This window comes from Vipera ursinii, assembly GCF_947247035.1.
Source record: "Vipera ursinii genome assembly, chromosome: 1".
NCBI classification, from domain to species: Eukaryota; Metazoa; Chordata; class Lepidosauria; order Squamata; family Viperidae; genus Vipera; species Vipera ursinii.
This window is the reverse complement of record NC_139512.1, coordinates 10,606,973-10,627,242: the sequence shown is the minus strand read 5'-3', so window position 1 is coordinate 10,627,242 and position 20,270 is coordinate 10,606,973. Positions and strand designations below refer to the sequence as shown.

Genomic DNA, 20,270 nt, shown 5'->3' with positions numbered 1-20,270 from the left:
CCGAGTTTGAAGACCCCTGCTCTAAACCAGAGGTCTTCAAACTTGGCCCTTTTGTAACTTGTGGACTTCAACTCCCAGAATTCCTCAGCCAGCATGCCTGGCTGAGGAATTCTGGGAGTTGAAGTCCACAAGTCATAAAAGGGCCAAGTTTGAAGACCCCCTGCTCTAAACGAAGGCAAATGACCAGCAAGAAATATAAATCCTCCCATTCCCCACCATCCAGTCAGAGCTGAAGAAGCTTCTTGGATGAGAAGCGAGAGGTCTTCAAAGGAAAAATGAGAAAGTCCAGTTGCCTCTTGGAAAAAGCACCTTTGGGACACTAAATCGACGAATTAAATCAGGGATCCTTAATCCACGGGCCATGGCCCGTTTGAAACTGGGGCTGTGGAAGCGGCGGGCGAGCACGCATGCAGCTCCACCTGCGTGAGCGGCAGGCGAGGGCCCGGATGCGCGAAGCTCCATCTGCATGAGCAGCGGACGTGCATATGTGCGCGCACTCGCCCACCCCTTGCCCGAAACCATCCCCCTTTCCCCCGCTGCTTCTCCCCAAAACCGGAAAGGGCAGGGTACCGCCGAATGGAGTAATTAAGTCAACACAAGTTTTCACAGCGACTGTGATTTGATTCGGGCCCTCTCCGCTTCAAAGAGAGAGCTGGCCACTCAATCATCCAGACATTTCCTGGCTTTGTGGACCCGACGCTTCCGCGGCCCGGTTCTGATTCCTGACTCAGCATACGGTGCCTTTTACATCTCCTGGGATTATATAACACACACACACACACACACACACACACTCACACACACACACAGCCTCCATCCTCCTGGATCCCAGGCTGATGGGAATTGTAGTTTGCCAACAGGGCAACCTGCTCGTTTTCAGAAGCAGGCAGCATTGATTCAAGAAGATAAACAGGACAAATTTGCGGGGGCAAAAAAAGTGAAATAGACCCATTTCAGGGCAGCACCCCTGAGGCCACCGCCAGCCCCAGTGGCGTCAACACAGCTGGCCCTCAATATTTCAAAGGCCAGGAATTTTAGGCCTACGGTGTGTTAACAGTTTTTCTAAACTTGGCACAATCCAGGTGTGGCCCAAAACCGCAGGACAGCCCCTTATGGAGGCCGCACAGACTTTGAAGGTAGTCCTCAACTTATGACCATTCGTTCAGTGGCCCTGGGAAAAAAAAGTGACTTAGGACCACTTCCCGCACTTACGACTCAGTAACCGAACAAGTTACGAACTGAAGTTACTTAGTTAAGTTACCAAGCGGCTAACTCAGGGGTAGGAAACCTCGGCTCTTTTATGACTCATGGACTTCAACTCCCAGAATTCCTGAGTCTGACTCAGGAATTCTGGGAGTTGAAGTCCATGAGTCATAAAAGAGCCGAAGTTGCCTACCCCTGGGCTAACTGAAATGGCCAACTTAACAACCGCAGGGACTCTCTTAACCAGTGTGGGAGGAAAGGTCATAAAACGGGGCAAATCTGCTCAGTCACAGAAATGCTGGGCTCAGCTTGTGCTCGTAAGTCGAGGACTATCTGCATAAGGAAGGCTACAGTCTCCTCAGGTGGCAAAAGGCCTCTTTCCCAGAGGGGCAAAAGCATCCAAGCAGTTCACCGCAGCGCTGAGGATTAAATCAGGGATTGAAAAATTGGCTTCGGTCCTACCCCCCCCCCCCCCCCCGTGCCTGCGCTCACCAGGACCCGAGGAAGAAATCCTGGCATCTGTCCAGTTCAGCATCTCCTGGGGAAATGGACATTCTTTTTACCTGTGGTACTGGTTCTGCAAAAATTGGAATTCTTCTTTGATCCGGTCCAAGATCTCGGGATAAGTCAGTTTCAAGGACTGGGGGGCGGTTGACACGACAGTGGCGGCAGCCGCGGCCGCAACAGCTGCAGTGGCCACAGGTGGTGTCTGTAGGTGAGCCTGGGATGGAGGAGAGAGAGAGAGACAGCGCAAAATCACTCAAGGCAGAACAAGCATCATGTACCGGCCCTCGTTCCCCTCCCATTCTGTGGTCTCCTTTGGAAAGAGGCCTGCCCCCCTTCCCCCTCCCCCTCTCCCTCCCCCACCTTAAAGAAATCCAGTTTTGGTCACCACGAAGTTGAGACTCTAGATTAGAAAGAGGGCAGAGAAGAGACACAAAGATGATCAGGGGACTGGAGGCTAAAACATATAAGGAACGGTTGCTGGAACTGGGTACGTCTAATTTAATGAAGAGAAGGACGAGGGGTGACATGATAGCAGCGTTCCAGTATCTCAGGGGCTGCCCCAAAGAAGAGGGAGTCAAGCTGTTCTCCAAAGCGCCCGAAGGCAGGACAAGAAGCAACGGATGGAAACTAACCAAGGAGAGAAGCAACCTAGAACTAAGGAGAAACTTCCTGACAGAACAATTAATCAGTGGAACAACCTGCCTCCAGAAGTGGTGAATGCTCCAACACTGGAAGTCTTTAAGAGGCTGGACAACCATTGGTCTGAAATGGTATAGGGTTTCCTGCCTGAGCAGGGGGTTGGACTAGATGACCTCCAAAGTCCCTTCCAACTCAAGTCTATTCTATTCTGTTCTGCTCTGCTCTACGTTCAATCTTCTCAGCCCTTTTCCCCCCAAAAAAAGTCAGATACAGACAGTCCTTGCTTTGTAATCATTCATTTAGTGACCATTACAATGACAGTTTACGATGACAGTGAAAAAAAATGACATGACTGATTTTCACAGGACGGTGGCAGCATCCCCATGGGTCACCTGATCAAAATTCGGAAGCTCAGCAACTGGCATGCACTTATGATGGTTGCACCGTCCCGGGGCCCCACGTGATCACCATTTGTGACCATCCCAGCCAGCACCCGACAAGCGAAGTCAATGGAGGAAGACAGATTCACTTAAGGACCGTATGATTCGCTTAACCACCGGGACAAAAAAAAAAGGCATAAAATGGGGGGCAAAAGTCACTTAACCGCTGTCTTGCTTTGCAATGGAGATTTGAGGCTGAACTGTGGCCATACCTCCAGGACCACCTGTAAAATTAACAACGGCACTCATAGCATTCCCATCGTCTCCGGATCTGCCTGGACGAACCAGCTGTCCACTCACAGAGGCAGAAGAGGAGTGAAAGCTGGATGTGAGCAAGCCATATGCCAACATTTAAAAGCTCAATCACCGCCAGCATACACAGAACTCAGGCGCGGCTCTGCTCGGTCAAGTTCACAATCAATTTTTCTTCTTCCTGTAATGGCATTTAGTGCCGGATGTGTGTGTGTGTAAGAGTTTCACTTGGCTGAGCCTGTATAATTGCTCCTGGCAATCCAAGGTCAGATCTTACCCTCTTGCAAGCAGTAGAAGACACTCATTAGACACCCGTGTTTCCCTGGAAAAAAGACCTGGTCTTATATTAATGTTTGCTCCAAAAGACGCAGGAGGGCTTATTTTCCAGTTAAGGCTTATATTCGGGGAAATACGGTACTAAATGCATTCGTCTGGCTGACGATCTTAACTGGGGCTTATTTTTTGGGATGGGGCTTATATTACAAGGGTCCTGAAATATCATGCTGGGGTTTATTTTCCAGATGGGTCTTATTTTGGGGAAAACACCGTATACAGGTAGTCCCAGTTCATTTAGCGACTGTTCAAAGTTACAACGGCACTGGGGGAAAAAAGGGGATTTATGACCGCATTTCTCACTTATGACTTTTACAAGGCATTCCCCCACAACCAGGTGATCAAAATTCAGATGTTTGGCAATTGGTTCATATTTATGACGGTTGCTGTGTCCCAAGGTCACGTGATCCTCTTTTGCGACCGTCTGACCAGCCAGGTCAATGGGGAAACCGGATCCACTTAACAACCGTGTAGCTCATTTAACAACTGCAGCGATTCACTTAGCAAGTTCGTAAAATGGGGCTTAACAAATGTCTCCCTTAACAACAGAAATCTGGGGCTCCATTGTGGTTGTAAGTCGAGGACTACCTGTATTTTGAGGTCTAGGTTAAAACTTAAAAGTAAAAGGTTATTTTTTTAAAAAAATATACTGCCAATGTTCTTTGGAAATGTCTAATCTGTATTTTTATACAATGCTTTCTTGCTTTAATTTAGACCAAGAGGCTATTTTACTAGACAGCAGTCCTCAACTTACAGCCATTCCTTTAGTGTCCGTTTGAAGTTACGACATCGCTGGAAAAAGTGATTTATGATCGTTTATCACACTTAAACCGAAGCAGCCTCCCAATAATCACGTGATCAAAACAAGGGTTGGCAACCGACTCACATTTATGACGGTTGGAGTCTCCCGGGTGTCACGTGATCCCCTTTTGCGACCTTCTGAAAAGCAAAGTCAAGGGGGGAAGCCAGATTCACTTTAACAACCATGTTACTAGCTTAACAACTGCAGTGATGCCCTTTAACAACTGGGGCAAGAAGGGTTGCAAAATGGGGCAAAACTCACTTAATAAATGTCTCACTTAACAACAGAAAATTTGGGCTCCATTGTGGCTGTAAGTTGAGGACTGCTAGTATAATTGCTCCTGGCAACCCCAGGTGTTATCTTCTTGCAGGAAGTAAAAGAGACTCAGGTGCCTGGAGGAGACGACTAGAAATGGGTAGTGCTTGACTTATGACCACAAAATAGAATAGAATAGAATAGAATAGAATAGAATAGAATAGAATAGAATAGAATAGAATAGAATAGAATAGAATAGAATAGAATAGAATAGAAAGAATGGAATTAGAATAGAATAGAATAAGTGACGCGGTGGCTCAGTGGGTTAGGACGCTGAGCTTGTTGATCAGAAGGTCGGCAGTTTGGCGGGTCGAATCCTGAGTGCCGAGTAACAGTGTTACTCATCCCAGCTTCTGCCAACCTAGCAGTTTGAAAGCACGTAAAAACGCAAGTAGAAAAATAGGGACCACTACGGTGGGAAGGTAACAGCGTTCCGTGCGCCTTTGCCGTCTAGTCATGCCGGCCACATGACCACGGAGATGTCCTCGGACAAGCGCTGGCTCTTGGGCTTTAGCACGCATGTGCGGTGGAACCTTTACCTTAGAATAAGATTAGAATAAGAATAGAATTAGAATAGAAAATAAAATAGAATAGAAATAGAATAAAATAAAATAGAATAAGAATAGAAAGAACAGAATAGAATTAGAAATAGAATTAGAAATAGAATAGAATAGAATAGAATAGAATAGAATAGAATAAAGAATAGAATAGAATTAGAATAATAGAATAAGAATAGAAAGAATGGAATTAGAATAGAATAGAATTAGAATAATAGAAGAGAAGAGAAATAGAATAGAGTAGAATTACAATAGAAAATAAAATAGAATAAGAATAGAAAGAACAGAATAAGAATAGAATAGAATAGGGATAGAATTAGAATAATAGAATAAGAATAGAAAGAATGGAATTAGAATAGAATAGAATAGAATAGAATAGAATAGAATATGGAATGGAATGGAATGGAATGGAATGGAATAGAATAGAATAGAATAGAATAGAATACAATAGAAGTGGAAGGGACCCTGGAATTCGTCTAGTCCAGCCCCCCCTCAAGCAGGAGAATCTATACCGTCTCAGACAAGTGACTGTCTACCCTCTTCTTGAAAACCTCCAGTGATGGAGCGCCCACGGTTTCTGGTGGCAAGCTGTTCCACTGGTGGATTGTCCTCACTGTCAGGAAGTTTCTCCTTAATTCCAGGTTGCTTCTCTCTCTGTTCAGTTTCCAACCATTGTTTCTCGTCCTTCCCTCTGGTGCTTTGGTGAACAACCTGCCCCCCACCCTCTGCCTTGTGGCAGCCCCTCAAATACTGGAACACGGCTATCATGTCTCCCCTATTTCTTCTTTTCTTAGACTAGCCATTCCCAAATCCCGCAGTCATTCTTCATATGTTTTAGTCTCCGGGCCTTTGATCGTCTTAGTTGTTCTTCTGTTCTCAAGCCCAAAATCTCAATTCCCCGGACAAAAGAATTGCTTGGAGAAAAACTTTTACAATCCTAGAAATGCTTTAACCAACTCACACCAGGGAATTCGCTTTCAAGGCGCATCACACCCCACCCCCACCGTTTTGTGTTTGTGTTACTGCTTCTACTCCAGGGCTCTCTTGTGCCAATTTGCAGCATTTGAAACAATGCAAAAGGTATTTTTAATTCTGACGCCCGTTCCAATCAACTTACAAGTCTGGGATTTTTTTTGGGTGGTTTCTCACAAGCTGACCACTTATAAAGCCAGCCCTGTTTGGCTTGAAGGCACAAGTCCATTCCCAACCAGTTAAACATTTGCCACTTTGTCTTTTTTATAACAAGTCCCAGAAAAGAATTTTTCAATTTTTCAAAAAATTTTCAAATTTTTCCTGCCTGAGCAGGGGGTTGGACTGGATGACCTCCAAGGTCCCTTCCAACTTTACTATTACGAATCCTACATAGCCAACTCATAGTAAACATGTTTATGAAACGTTGGGGTTTGCTCATTAGAAACAACAAGGTCTCTTTTAATTTTGTTTTAACGTTTGTATTGACTGTTTTTTAAATGCCCTGTAAACCGCCCTGAGTCCTTCGGGAAAGGGCGGTATATAAATCTAAATAATAAATAAATAAATAAATATACTACAGATAGTTCTCGGCTAACAGCCGCACTTGAGCCCAAAGTTTCTGTCGTTCATGGAAATGTTTGCTAAGTGAATTTTGCCCCATTTGACGAACTTTCTCGCCACAGTTAAGTGAATCAATGCGCTTCTTAACTTAGGAACATGGTTGTTAAGTGGGTCTGGCTTCCCCATGGACTTTGCTTGTCAGAAGGTCGCAAAAGGGGATCTCGCCACCCCCGGGACACTGCAACCGTCAAGAGTACCTGCCAGCAGCCAAGCATCCGAATTTTGACCACGTGACCACGGGGGATGCTGCAATGATCGTCGGTGTGAAAAACATTCATAAGCCACTTTTTGCAGTGCCGTTGTGACTTTGAACGGTCACTAAATGAATGGTTCTCAGTCAAGGACTCAGTCTAGCAACTGTGAGAGGATCTCGGAGTCCTAGTGGACAATCACTTAAATATTGAGCCAGCCATGTGCTGCAGCTGCCAAAAAAGCCAACACAGTGCTAGGCTGCATCAACAGAGGGATAGAATTGAGTTCAGGTGAAATGTTAATACCACTTTACAATGCCTTAGTAAGGCCACACCTGGAATACTGCATCCAGTTCTGGTCACCATGATGTAAAAAAAGATGTTGAGACTCTAGAAAGGGGGCAGAGAAGAGCAACAAAGATGATTAGGGGACTGGAGGCTAAAACATATAGGGAACGGCTGCTGGAACTGAGTATGTCTATTTAATGAAGGGGGGACACGATAGCAGTCTTCCAGTATCTCAGGGGCTGCCCCAAAGAAGAGGGAGTCAAGCTATCCTCCAAAGTGCCCGAAGGCAGGACAAGAAGCAACGGATGGAAACTAATCAAGGAGAGAAGCAACCTAGAACTAAGTGGAAATTTTCTGACAGTTAGCATAATTAACCAGTGGAACAACCTGCCTCCAGAAGCGGTGAATGTTGCAACATTGGAAGTTTTAAAGAAGAGATTGGACAAACATTTGTCTGAAATGGTACAGTGTTTCCTGCCTGAGCAGGGGGATGGACTAGATGACCTCCAAGGTCCCTTCCAACTATTATTATTATTATTATTATTATTATTATTATTATTATTATTATTATTATTATTATCATCATCATTATCATTATTATTTATTATTATTATTATCATCATCATCATCTACCTATATTTGACCATTTACGGAAGCTCAAGTGGGACTTTGAAGAAGAGGAGAGGATGAGCATTGATGCCTTTGAACGTAATGTTGGAGAAGGCTCCTACAAAGACTATGAACAACCAAGGAAAGCACACAGTTTTATTGCGCTGAGGTAACCCAGGAGTAAATACAGAAAACAGTGGTCTGTATTAAATGGTGGTTTATATTACACTATCTACAAATATACGCTAGGAACAAGATACATACATGTGGCGATTCAGCAAACTCCAATACACAGCAATTACAGCAGGGAAGAGAGAGAGAGAGAGAGAGAGAGAGAGACACTCCAGCAAGGCCTTCCCTTTTATACTCAAGCTCTTAAAGGAATACAGACTCCTGCTCAGTCATTCCTAAAATTCCATCGTTCACCTCACATTATACAAGCTGGTTAGCTTCTAAATCATTACCTTGACAGAAACCATGAATGCTTCTAGAGTTCTCGCACTCCAGATTTGGCATCGATGACCAGGCTCCTATTGAAGCTACAAGAGGTGAAGACTTATAGTTCTCTGGTGAAGACTCCAATGTTGGGAAAGGTGGAAGGGACGAGAAGAAGAATAGGGCCACCACAACTAGGCAGAGGGACTCAACTACAATGGGGATGGAGGCACCATCGGAAGAGGTGAAGAACCAGGTTGGAGATAAATTGCCATGGAGGAAATCCATCCATGTGGTCCCTAAGAGCTGATGGTGACTTGTTGACATGTTGATGCAAAAGCCTAACTCTGGAGAAGGCTTGGTGCTGGGAAAGATGGAAGGCAAGAGAAGAGGAGGACGACGAGCAGGGGGGGGAATGGACCTGATTTACAGCCGAGATGGGGGCACCACTGGAAGACCCGATGGACCAATCTTCACGGAGTTTATCTATCTATGGCAGGGGTCTTCACACTTGGCCCTTTTATGGCCTGTGGACTTCAACTCCCAGAATTCCTCAGCCAGGCACGCTGGCTGAGGAATTCCGGGAGTTGAAGTCCACAAGTCATAAAACGGCCACATTTGAAGACCCCTGATCTATTGGGGGGGGGTTATCACTTGGAGTCAACCTTAACTCAATACACATACTCAATCAAAACAAATTACAGGTGGTCCTCCACTTAACGACCACAATGGAACCCAACATTTCTGGTGCTAAGCAAAACATTTGTTAAGGGAATTTCATCCCATATTAACATCTTCCTTGCCACAGCCGTTAAGTGAATCGCTGCCGTTGTTAGATGAGTAGCACTCTTTGTTTTAACTGAACCTGGCTTCCCCCTTGACTTTGCTCGTCAGATGGCTGCAAAAGGGGATGAAGTGACCCCGGGACACTGCAATCCGTCATAGGTATGAGTCGGTTGCCAAGCCTCTGAATTTGATCACGCCATGATGGGGCTGGCTGCTGCGACGGTGGTGTGAAAAACGAGCATAAGTCACTTGGTTCAGGGCCATTGTGACTTTGAACGGTCACTAAATGAGCTGTTGTAAGTTGAGGACTATCTGTATTTCAGAAGGTCAAGTCTTCCCGAAAGGCTTATTTTATTTGTCTAAATAAAGCCATCAGCTTACATTTTGGTCTCCTTCTTCCTCCCCACCCCCCAATTAAAACCACAGCCTTAGCCATCAAAAATAAGCTGGATGACTTTGGGCCAATCACCAGGACACAGTGACTTCTAGTCCCGCCTTAAACATGAAAGCCATCTGGGTGACTTTGGGCCAAACACCAGGAGATGGCGAGTTCTAGTCCCGCCTTAAACATGAAAGCCATCTGGGTGACTTTGGGCCAAACACCAGGAGATGGCGAGTTCTAGTCCCGCCTTAAACATGAAAGCCATCTGGGTGACTTTGGGCCAAACACCAGGAGATGGCGAGTTCTAGTCCCGCCTTAAACATGAAAGCCATCTGGGTGACTTTGGGCCAATCACCAGGAGATGGCGAGTTCTAGTCCCGCCTTAAACATGAAAGCCATCTGGGTGACTTTGGGCCAATCACCAGGACACAGTGACTTCTAGTCCCGCCTTAAACATGAAAGCCATCTGGGTGACTTTGGGCCAATCACCAGGAGATGGCGAGTTCTAGTCCCGCCTTAAACATGAAAGCCATCTGGGTGACTTTGGGCCAATCACCAGGAGATGGCGAGTTCTAGTCCCGCCTTAAACATGAAAGCCATCTGGGTGACTTTGGGCCAATCACCAGGAGATGGCGAGTTCTAGTCCTGCCTTAAACATGAAAGCCATCTGGATGACTTTGGGCCAATCACCAGGACACAGTGACTTCTAGTCCAGCCTTAAACATGAAAGCCATCTGGGTGACTTTGGGCCAATCACCAGGAGATGGCAAGTTCTAGTCCCGCCTTAAACATGAAAGCCATCTGGGTGACTTTGGGCCAATCACCAGGAGACGGTGAGTTCTAGTCCCGCCTTAAACATGAAAGCCATCTGGGTGAGTTTGGGCCAATCACCAGGAGATGGCGAGTTCTAGTCCCGCCTTAAACATGAAAGCCATCTGAGTGAGTTTGGGCCATTCACCAGGAGATGGCGAGTTCTAGTCCCGCCTTAAACATGAAAGCCATCTGGGTGACTCTGGGCCAATCACCAGGAGATGGCGAGTTCTAGTCCCGCCTTAAACATGAAAGCCATCTGGGTGACTTTGGGCCAATCACCAGGAGACGGTGAGTTCTAGTCCCGCCTTAAACATGAAAGCCATCTGGGTGAGTTTGGGCCAATCACCAGGAGATGGCGAGTTCTAGTCCCGCCTTAAATATGAAAGCCATCTGGGTGATTTTGGGCCATTCACCAGGAGATGGCGAGTTCTAGTCCCGCCTTAAACATGAAAGCCATCTGGGTGACTCTGGGCCAATCACCAGGAGATGGCGAGTTCTAGTCCCGCCTTAAACATGAAAGCCATCTGGGTGAGTTTGGGCCAATCACCAGGAGATGGCGAGTTCTAGTCCCGCCTTAAACATGAAAGCCATCTGGGTGACTTTGGGCCATTCACCAGGAGATGGCGAGTTCTAGTCCCGCCTTAAACATGAAAGCCATCTGGGTTACTTTGGGCCAATCACCAGGAGATGGCGAGTTCTAGTCCCGCCTTAAACATGAAAGCCATGTGGGTGACTTTGGGCCATTCACCAGGAGATGGCGAGTTCTAGTCCCGCCTTAAACATGAAAGCCATCTGTGTGACTTTGGGCCATTCACCAGGAGATGGCGAGTTCTAGTCCCGCCTTAAACATGAAAGCCATCTGGGTGACTTTGGGCCAATCACCAGGAGATGGCGAGTTCTAGTCCCGCCTTAAACATGAAAGCCATCTGGGTGACTTTGGGCCAATCACCAGGAGATGGTGAGTTCTAGTCCCGCCTTAAACATGAAAGCCATCTGGGTGACTTTGGGCCAATCACCAGGAGATGGCGAGTTCTAGTCCCGCCTTAAACATGAAAGCCATCTGGGTGACTTTGGGCCAAACACAAGGAGATGGCGAGTTCTAGTCCCGCCTTAAACATGAAAGCCATCTGGGTGACTTTGGGCCAATCACCAGGAGATGTCGAGTTCTAGTCCCGCCTTAAACATGAAAGCCATCTGGGTGACTTTGGGCCAATCACCAGGAGATGGCGAGTTCTAGTCCTGCCTTAAACATGAAAGCCATCTGGATGACTTTGGGCCAATCACCAGGACACAGTGACTTCTAGTCCCGCCTTAAACATGAAAGCCATCTGGGTGACTTTGGGCCAATCACCAGGAGATGGCAAGTTCTAGTCCCGCCTTAAACATGAAAGCCATCTGGGTGACTTTGGGCCAATCACCAGGAGACGGTGAGTTCTAGTCCCGCCTTAAACATGAAAGCCATCTGGGTGAGTTTGGGCCAATCACCAGGAGATGGCGAGTTCTAGTCCCGCCTTAAACATGAAAGCCATCTGAGTGAGTTTGGGCCATTCACCAGGAGATGGCGAGTTCTAGTCCCGCCTTAAACATGAAAGCCATCTGGGTGACTCTGGGCCAATCACCAGGAGATGGCGAGTTCTAGTCCCGCCTTAAACATGAAAGCCATCTGGGTGACTTTGGGCCAATCACCAGGAGACGGTGAGTTCTAGTCCCGCCTTAAACATGAAAGCCATCTGGGTGAGTTTGGGCCAATCACCAGGAGATGGCGAGTTCTAGTCCCGCCTTAAACATGAAAGCCATCTGGGTGAGTTTGGGCCATTCACCAGGAGATGGCGAGTTCTAGTCCCGCCTTAAACATGAAAGCCATCTGGGTGACTCTGGGCCAATCACCAGGAGATGGCGAGTTCTAGTCCCGCCTTAAACATGAAAGCCATCTGGGTGACTTTGGGCCAATCACCAGGAGATGGCGAGTTCTAGTCCCGCCTTAAACATGAAAGCCATCTGGGTGACTTTGGGCCATTCACCAGGAGATGGCGAGTTCTAGTCCCGCCTTAAACATGAAAGCCATCTGGGTGACTTTGGGCCAATCACCAGGAGATGGCGAGTTCTAGTCCCGCCTTAAACATGAAAGCCATCTGGGTGACTTTGGGCCATTCACCAGGAGATGGCGAGTTCTAGTCCCGCCTTAAACATGAAAGCCATCTGGGTGACTTTGGGCCATTCACCAGGAGATGGTGAGTTCTAGTCCCGCCTTAAACATGAAAGCCATCTGGGTGACTTTGGGCCAATCACCAGGAGATGGCGAGTTCTAGTCCCGCCTTAAACATGAAAGCCATCTGGGTGACTTTGGGCCAATCACTAGGAGATGGTGAGTTCTAGTCCCGCCTTAAACATGAAAGCCATCTGGGTGAGTTTGGGCCATTCACCAGATGGCGAGTTCTAATCCTGTCTTAGGCATGAAAGCCAACAGGGTGACACTGGGCCAATCAACAGATGACAGTGGGTTCTAGTCGTGCCTTAGCCCTGAAAGCCAGCTGGGTGACTTTGGCTCAGTCCCTCTCAGCCTAACCAACCTCACAGGGTTGTTGTTACTCCTGGGAAAACAGGAGGAGGAATGAATATTAGGGATGTTCACTGCCTGGAGTTATTGATAAAAAAATGTAACAAAGGCGGAACATGAATTAAATAAGATAGATAACCTTTACTGTCATTTTTTTTTTATAAAGAGCACACTGGCCCACATTAAAAATGAAATTCTGTTGCCTGCTTTCATAAGAAAGTATATATCTACCGATACACATACATAACACACAAACACTCATATACACATGCTACATACACACACACACACGCGCGCACACATATTAATCACTGTCCATTTTGAATACATTGTCCATTTTGAATACATGTAAACAAACAATACAAGAAGCAATAAAAACACACCCATGACTGAAACACCGACATTTGGATAAGAGTTAAATCAACCTAAAAGAAAGTATACTTTTGATTTTTTTTTTTGATGGAGTTTGAAATCTAAAGATTTAAAGAACCAAACTTGGAGGTGGAAGGGAAATCTAAAAAGCCAAAGATAACTTACCGGGGGCCGGTTTTGGGGGAACATCCTTGTAAATCAACCATAGGTTTATGATTTTAGGCAAGGTCACCACCTCTCCAGTTGGGGGGAACCCACGTTCTGGGGGTAACCTAGGGAGAATAAGATGGTTACCTGGTTAAATTGGAAGCGTTGGTTATCTTATCCTGGTCCCAAGTCAGAAATTACGGGCATCTCAGCCATGTTTAGATGGGCAAACTACAATTCCCAGAATTCCCCCAGCTAGCATGTTGGCTGGGGGGAATTCTGGGAGTTGAAGTCCATGTGCCTTAAAACTTGCCAAGGTTGAGAAACACTGAATTTTAGCACATTTTAAGTACAAAGCCTGTAAGCAGTCTAGAAATGGCTGAACATTTCATTTTTCAAAACGAACCATGCACATGATTCCAGCAGTTATAAAATGCGCCATTATCTGACTATGGCCATCTATTTATTTTAGACCCAATTTATTTTCCACCACCCAATTGACAATCGAAGCAAGGTGGGCGGCAAACAAATTAAGAAGAAATAAAGAAATCCACAAGTCCCGTATTGGTGAGCAATGTTATCCTTCGATCACGAGAGTTAACAAGAGACTCATGAGGACTAGCACCACAGAAAGCCTTCTCTTCCAGACGTTTCTCTTCTCCTCGCCAAAGTAGGAGTCGTCACGGCTTGCAGAAAGCCATTCTACAGTTCTAACCAAATTCTACATGACTCTGGTTTATTTAAGTTCCATTCCCTTCTTTACAATCGTGGCTTAAAGCCTGATTTTAGGGTAGCAATAAGGAACCGAAGTGGAGGAAAATGTAAAACCTGTACTTTAAATCACTGAAATATGCTCTACTTTTTTTTTCTGAGTGAGAAAAAGCTTTCGCCCCTTCATTATGATTTATTTTTATCTGCACAATCTTTTTTTTAATTAAAGAGTTTTACAAAAACAAAATTTTACAATATATCCCCAAATCCCTCCCACCCCAAACCGACCCACTTACCCCCCCCCCCACTTCCCAGAGCTAAATACAGGATTATAGTTACAATAATCATATTCTAAATAAAAATTATGCATAATATACAATTAACCAAATTCATAATGCGCTTTAACTCCCCTTTAACATAACTACAAACAACGTACCAATGACAATATCCCACTAAAATCTACTCATAAGCTAAATGGTACTTTTTAGTCCCATATTTGTTTTGAATATAATTTATCCATCTCCTCCAAACTGAAATATATCTTTCCTGTGAATGATCCTTGAGATAAGCAGAAATCTTAGACATTTCTGCAAGATTCGAAACTTTAAACACCCATTCTTCTACAGTGGGCAAACTATCCTTCTTCCAATATTGTCCCACCAGTAACCGTGCTGCCGTTATCATGTTCAACATCAAATTAGTTTCTTTAACATCACAATCTACAACATTACCCAATAAAAACAATTGCGGGGAAAACTTTATCTTTCTCTTAAAAATCTTTTGAATGTTCCACCAAATTTTGATCCAGAAAGCTTTTATATTTCTACAAGTCCACCACATGTGAAAATAAGTAGCTTCTAAACTACCACACCTCCAACATTTAGAAATATGCTCTACTTTTTAAAAGCAACAAAACAACCCAAAGAAACAGGATCCACAGCTCCTCATGGCAGAGGCCCCAAAATATTAACAAGGGACACCCCGCCTCCCTTAACCCAAATTGTGTAAAACTGAGTTCTATATACCAATTACAGGCTGTCCTCAGTGCACAACCATTCATTTAGTGACTAAAAGGGCTGAATGAAATGACTTTATGGCCAGTCCTTACGCTTACAACCACCGCAGCATCCCCACCAAGACGTGATCAAAATTATTATTATTTTATTATTTATTAAATTTATTAAATATGGGCGCTTGGCCAACCAGCATGCATTTATGACACTTGCAGCGTCCTGCGGTCACGCATTCGGCCACGTATGATCTTCCCAGCCGGCTTCCGGCCAGCAAAGTCAATCGGGGGGGGGGGGGGGGGCGAAAGCTGGGTTGACTTAACGACTGCACGATTCACTTAATGACTGCAGTGGCTGGCTGAACAACCAAGCCCCCCACCCTCCCAAAAAAAAAGGATGCAAAACGGAGCGAGACCCATTTAACAACCCAACTCGCTTAGCAACAGAAATTCTGATCCCAATTGTGGTCGTAAGCCGAGGAACACCCTCCAAACACTTCCGGAAAGCCACCCAACTCGAGATTTTTTTATATATTTTTTTTTGCACAAACCGATAATAAATATCCAAAAGTCATCATCGATTTGAGAGATGCTGCCAGCCGTTTGACCCTGTGAAGTCTCTTCACAAACAAGGAGGATATTTTTGCTGTCTGCTCAGAAGGAAATTACAAGGTGGAACAATGCCGCCTCTGGGCATGTCAAGGGCGGTTTTTTTTTTCCACACCCCCCCTCCTGCTTCCAATTCCCAAGGCGGCAGACTTCAGGAAGCATAAATTTCCCTTTTAACACATGTGCAACTGGGGGGGGGGAGAAAGGTGGAGAGAAAGGAGCTACATTTCAGGGGGGCCCCCTTTATTCCTCCAGGGTCAGCCAGAAAAGGACCTCCCACCATCACGGACCCCACGTGGCTCTTTCCACTTTTTTTGTTTTTACATCACAGGCCATTCCCTTTTTCCAGCTGATCTTACATGCGTCCCTCGATTAATTTTAACGTCCCCCACGTTATTGCCTGCTTTGCAGGTAAAGATATAAAAATCTCCCAGCTGCAGCCTTTCCTGACTAACCCCCCCCTTCCCCAATTCCCTTTATCCCAGCCAGCTTTATCAGGATGTGCAAAACTGAAAGGTGTGTGGGGGGGCTTCCTGGCGCATCTAATAGGCCCGGGGGGGGGGGGGGGGGGAGGAAGGCGGGTGTGTGTCTGTGTGTGTGTGTGTATACTAAAGGACCCCCAAGCCAGGATCGCCAGCAGGGGTTTCCTTAAAAAAAGATAGCCAGCCCCACAATAAATCAGTTTTAAACTCAATTATTTTCACTGATTGATTGACTTATGTGAAGTTACAAGCAGTCACCTATAGATAAAATGTACAGGCAGTCCTCCATTTGCGACCACAACGGAGCCCAAAATTTCTGTCGCTAAGCGAGACACTGAAGTGAGTTTTGCCCCATTTTACGACTCGGTTTCCCCGCGCCTGTTAAGGGAATCATTGCCAGAGGTTCAATTAGTAAACACGGTTGTTAAGTGAACCTGGCTTCCTCCATTGGCTTTGCTTGTCAGAAGGTCGCAAAAGGGGAACGGAGTGACCCCGGGACACGGTAACCGTCATAAACGTGAGTCGGTTGCCGAGCGTCTGAATGCTGATTACGTGACCGTGGAGATGCTGCAACGGTGGTGTGAAAACCGGTCATAAGTCACTTTTTCCAGTGCCGTGGTAACTTTGAATGGTCACTAAATGAACTGTTGTAAGTCGAGGACTTCCTGCGATGCATGGAAAAACTGAAGATTCCAATGCATTTTAAAATAAAAGAAAACTTTTTTTAAAAAAATAACGGCAATCTTCGTACCAGCTTTGAAATTTGATTCTAACAAGGAGGTGCATCGACAGATCCAGGGAGTGAAAGAGATAAACTGCCTCTGCATCTGGAGTCTCCATCTAGTAGGCGAGACTTCCAACCACTGGAAACTTCACATCTGCATGTGCTCCTGAAGGTTTAATGGGTCACCTTCTTACTCTTCCCAGTTTAGAGAAAAGGCAGCCGATGACATCACCCAACTCATAAAGCATCTTAAAGTAAAGCGGGCTTGTATTCACGCAACAGACCCCATTTAATTATGGCTAATTTTTTTCTCTTGGATTGTTGGGCAAACCTTAAAGGAACCAAGGCATTCTTTAAACACACAAGTACACTTAAGAAAAAGTTCATGTCTCTAAGCTTAAACCTATTGTGTGAATACACCCAAACCTCCAATCCAACCCCCTCGAGGGCAACTGATGCTAGTCCTGGCTTCAGACCCCTAATTAAGAAAGATTTAATCTTACCCAGTGGGTTTTGGGCAGCTAGGTTAGCAACTTGCAAGCTGGTTTTTCTCCAAACTTCTTGCAAACTCTCATACAACACCAAAGGAAACACTCTCCATTCTCTCTCTACAGATTTCGAATAAAGGATTTTAAAACCTGCCTGGGGACACCCACACCCACACACCCACTTCAACACCCATCCCATCCAATCCCCCTATGAGTGGGAAGCTAGAACTGGCTCATTCAGAAGCCATGAAAAAGCACTCGGCACATGTTCAGGATGGTTTGTCCGTTGTGCCCCGAGGCAAGAAAGGAGAGAGGGGAAAAAAAATAAAAATAAAATAAAAATACGGAGCTGGGCAAGATGTCAAGGACTCGGAAATGTTTGCCCCCCCCCCTTACCCCGAAGCTGGCAGCTTTGCTTCCTAGAGGAGGAGGAGGGGGGAAAAAAACACACAACCCACACAACACTGGAGCTTAACCGGAGATGAGGACTGAGTCAAAAGAGGGGCAAAGTAGCCTTAATCACAGTTTATTAATACGTGGGTATTTGGGCGAGGAAAGGGGAGCTGCACGAGATAAAACGGGGGGGGGGGGCAGAGGATTTTTTTAAAAAACCCCATGCCTCTTTGTATTGAGAAACAGAGGCAGGACCAGCAAATACCCCCCCATGCACACACACACACACACACACACACACGCACGCCCCAATTAAACAACCGCAACCCGCTCTTTTCCCACGAACGAGGAACTCGGCTCTTCTCCGGCTTAGAAAGAAGCCCCCCCCTTTTTTTCCAAAAAAAAAGCACCAAGAAAGTCCCGGGTACAAAACCGACCCCCCTCACCCCCCACACCCCCCTCCCCGATTTCTCCCAGCCTTAACAATAGTCCGGCCCCAGCAGGTAAGGCAAAAAAAAGAGTAGATCCCTCCCACCCCGCAAGAAAAGGGATCAAACCTGAAATCTCAGTTCAATAGCGCTTGCACCCACCCCGACCCACCCAGCCCCACTTGGAAAGCCGGACCCAAAAGGAAGCAGGGAGAAGATCTCCCACTCCGGGTGAGAAACACTCACCCGAGGCGCTGGATCGCCCGCGTCTCCTCCTCCTCCTCCTCCTTGCGGGGAAAGGCGAACGTGGGCAGGGTGGCTCCGGGTCAGGGCTGCCCTGCCGGGTGGGTGTTTTTTTTGCAAGAGGAAAGGGGGAAAGAAAAAAAAAAGAGAGAGAGAGAGAGAGAGAAAGAGACCCCCCTCCTTTCAACGCCCCTTCTTCCTTTCCTCGCTCTCTTTCTCTCTCTCTCTCTCTCTCTCTCCCTCTTTCCTTCTCCTCTTTCCTCCCCCTCCCTCCCTCCCTCCTTCCTTCCTTCCCACCCGCGGCAGCTTTGCGGGGGGGGGGGGGGGGAGGAGAGAAGAAGCGATTGAATGGAACCGCCCGCCAGCTCCACGTGGGGTCTGCCGCTTTCTCTTTCGCCACAGTCGAACGCGCCGCAGCCAATCAGGAGCGCCGGGCAGGGAGAAGAGAAAGCGAGAGCGCGCGCGGGGGAGGGAGGGCGGGGGAGGGGGCGGGGCCGGAGGAGGGAGAAGAAAGGGAAGAAATAAATAAGGCGCTCGCGGCCCACGTGGGGCGAAAAGGGGAGAGGAAAAAAAAAAAAAACAAGCCGCAAAACCCAGGACGCGCCTGATTGGTCCGGCGCGGCTTCCCCGTAGAAAATGTGTCAATCTGGATAAGAACGCCAAGTAGCCGAGAGGGGAGGAGGGAGGGAGGAGGGGGAGAAAAGGGAAGCGCGCTCGCGCTCCCCCCTCCCTCCCCGTTTCTTTCTTTTTTTTTTCTTCTTCTCTCTTCTTTTTTTTTTTTGGGTTAACCCTTGAAGTGCTGGCGGGGAGGAAAATCGGTTTAACCCTTGAAAGGGGGAGAAGGGGGGGAGGGGGGAAAGGAGGGGGAGAGAGAGAGGGGAAACGGGGGGGGGAAGTGCAGGAGGGAAAAAGGGAGGAGGAAAAAGAGAAGGTTTGTGTTAACCCTTTAAAATCAGGAGGGGAAGGGAGAAGGGGGGAGACCGAGAAAGAAACGGGGGGGGGGACAGAGGAAGAAAGGGGAGACAGGAGAATGGAGGAACAGAAGGAGACAGAGGGGAAGAGGGGGACAGAGGGGGAAAGGGGGGAGCAGGGGAAGGGGGCAGGGTGGAAGGGGGACAGAGGAGAAAGGGGGGAGCAGGGGAAGGGGGCAGGGTGGAAGGGGGACAGAGGAGAAAGGGGGGAGCAGGGGAAGGGGGCAGGGTGGAAGGGGGACAGAGGAGAAAGGGGGGAGCAGGGGAAGGGGGCAGGGTGGAAGGGGGACAGAGGAGAAAGGGGGGAGCAGGGGAAGGGGGCAGGGTGGAAGGGGGACAGAGGAGAAAGGGGGGAGCAGAGGAAGGGGGCAGGGTGGAAGGGGGACAGAGGAGAAAGGGGGGAGCAGAGGAAGGGGGCAGGGTGGAAGGGGGACAGAGGAGAAAGGGGGGAGCAGGGGAAGGGGGCAGGGTGGAAGGGGGACAGAGGAGAAAGGGGGGAGCAGAGGAAGGGGGCAGGGTGGAAGGGGGACAGAGGAGAAAGGGGGGAGCAGGGGAAGGGGGCAGGGTGGAAGGGGGACAGAGGAGAAAGGGGGGAGCAGGGGAAGGGGGCAGGGTGGAAGGGGGACAGAGGAGAAAGGGGGGAGCAGGGGAAGGGGGCAGGGTGGAAGGGGGACAGAGGAGAAAGGGGGGAGCAGGGGAAGGGGGCAGGGTGGAAGGGGGACAGAGGAGAAAGGGGGGAGCAGGGGAAGGGGGCAGGGTGGAAGGGGGACAGAGGGGGAAAGGGGGGAGCAGGGGAAGGGGGCAGGGTGGAAGGGGGACAGAGGAGAAAGGGGAGATAGAGGAGAAAGGGGTTACAGGGGTAAAGGGGGGGAAAGAGGAGCAGGGGAAGGGCGACAGAGGAGAAAGGGGGGACAGAGGGGAAAAGGGGAGCAGGGGAAGGGGGACAGAGGGTGGAAGGGGGACAGAGGAGAAAGGGGGACGGAAAAAGGGG

General features: G+C 47.5%; 1 protein-coding gene across 2 annotated transcripts in view; it reads right to left on the bottom strand.

The window, feature by feature from the left end:
• LOC310640884 (transducin-like enhancer protein 1) overlaps positions 1 to 18,420 on the bottom strand; it is an 87,194-nt gene extending 68,774 nt beyond the window's left edge. For both annotated transcript variants that reach the window (XR_014492614.1, XM_083363440.1), the window contains exons 1-3: positions 18,312 to 18,420; positions 13,240 to 13,346; positions 1,767 to 1,924 (exon numbers count right to left, since the gene is read on the bottom strand). Coding sequence is in view for 1 of the 2 variants with exons in the window: in XM_083363440.1 (XP_083219566.1) it covers positions 1,767 to 1,924; positions 13,240 to 13,263 (182 nt within the window). In the remaining variant the exon portion in view is untranslated. The remainder of the gene's footprint in view (positions 1 to 1,766; positions 1,925 to 13,239; positions 13,347 to 18,311) is intronic.
• Positions 18,421 to 20,270: the final 1,850 nt, after the last annotated feature.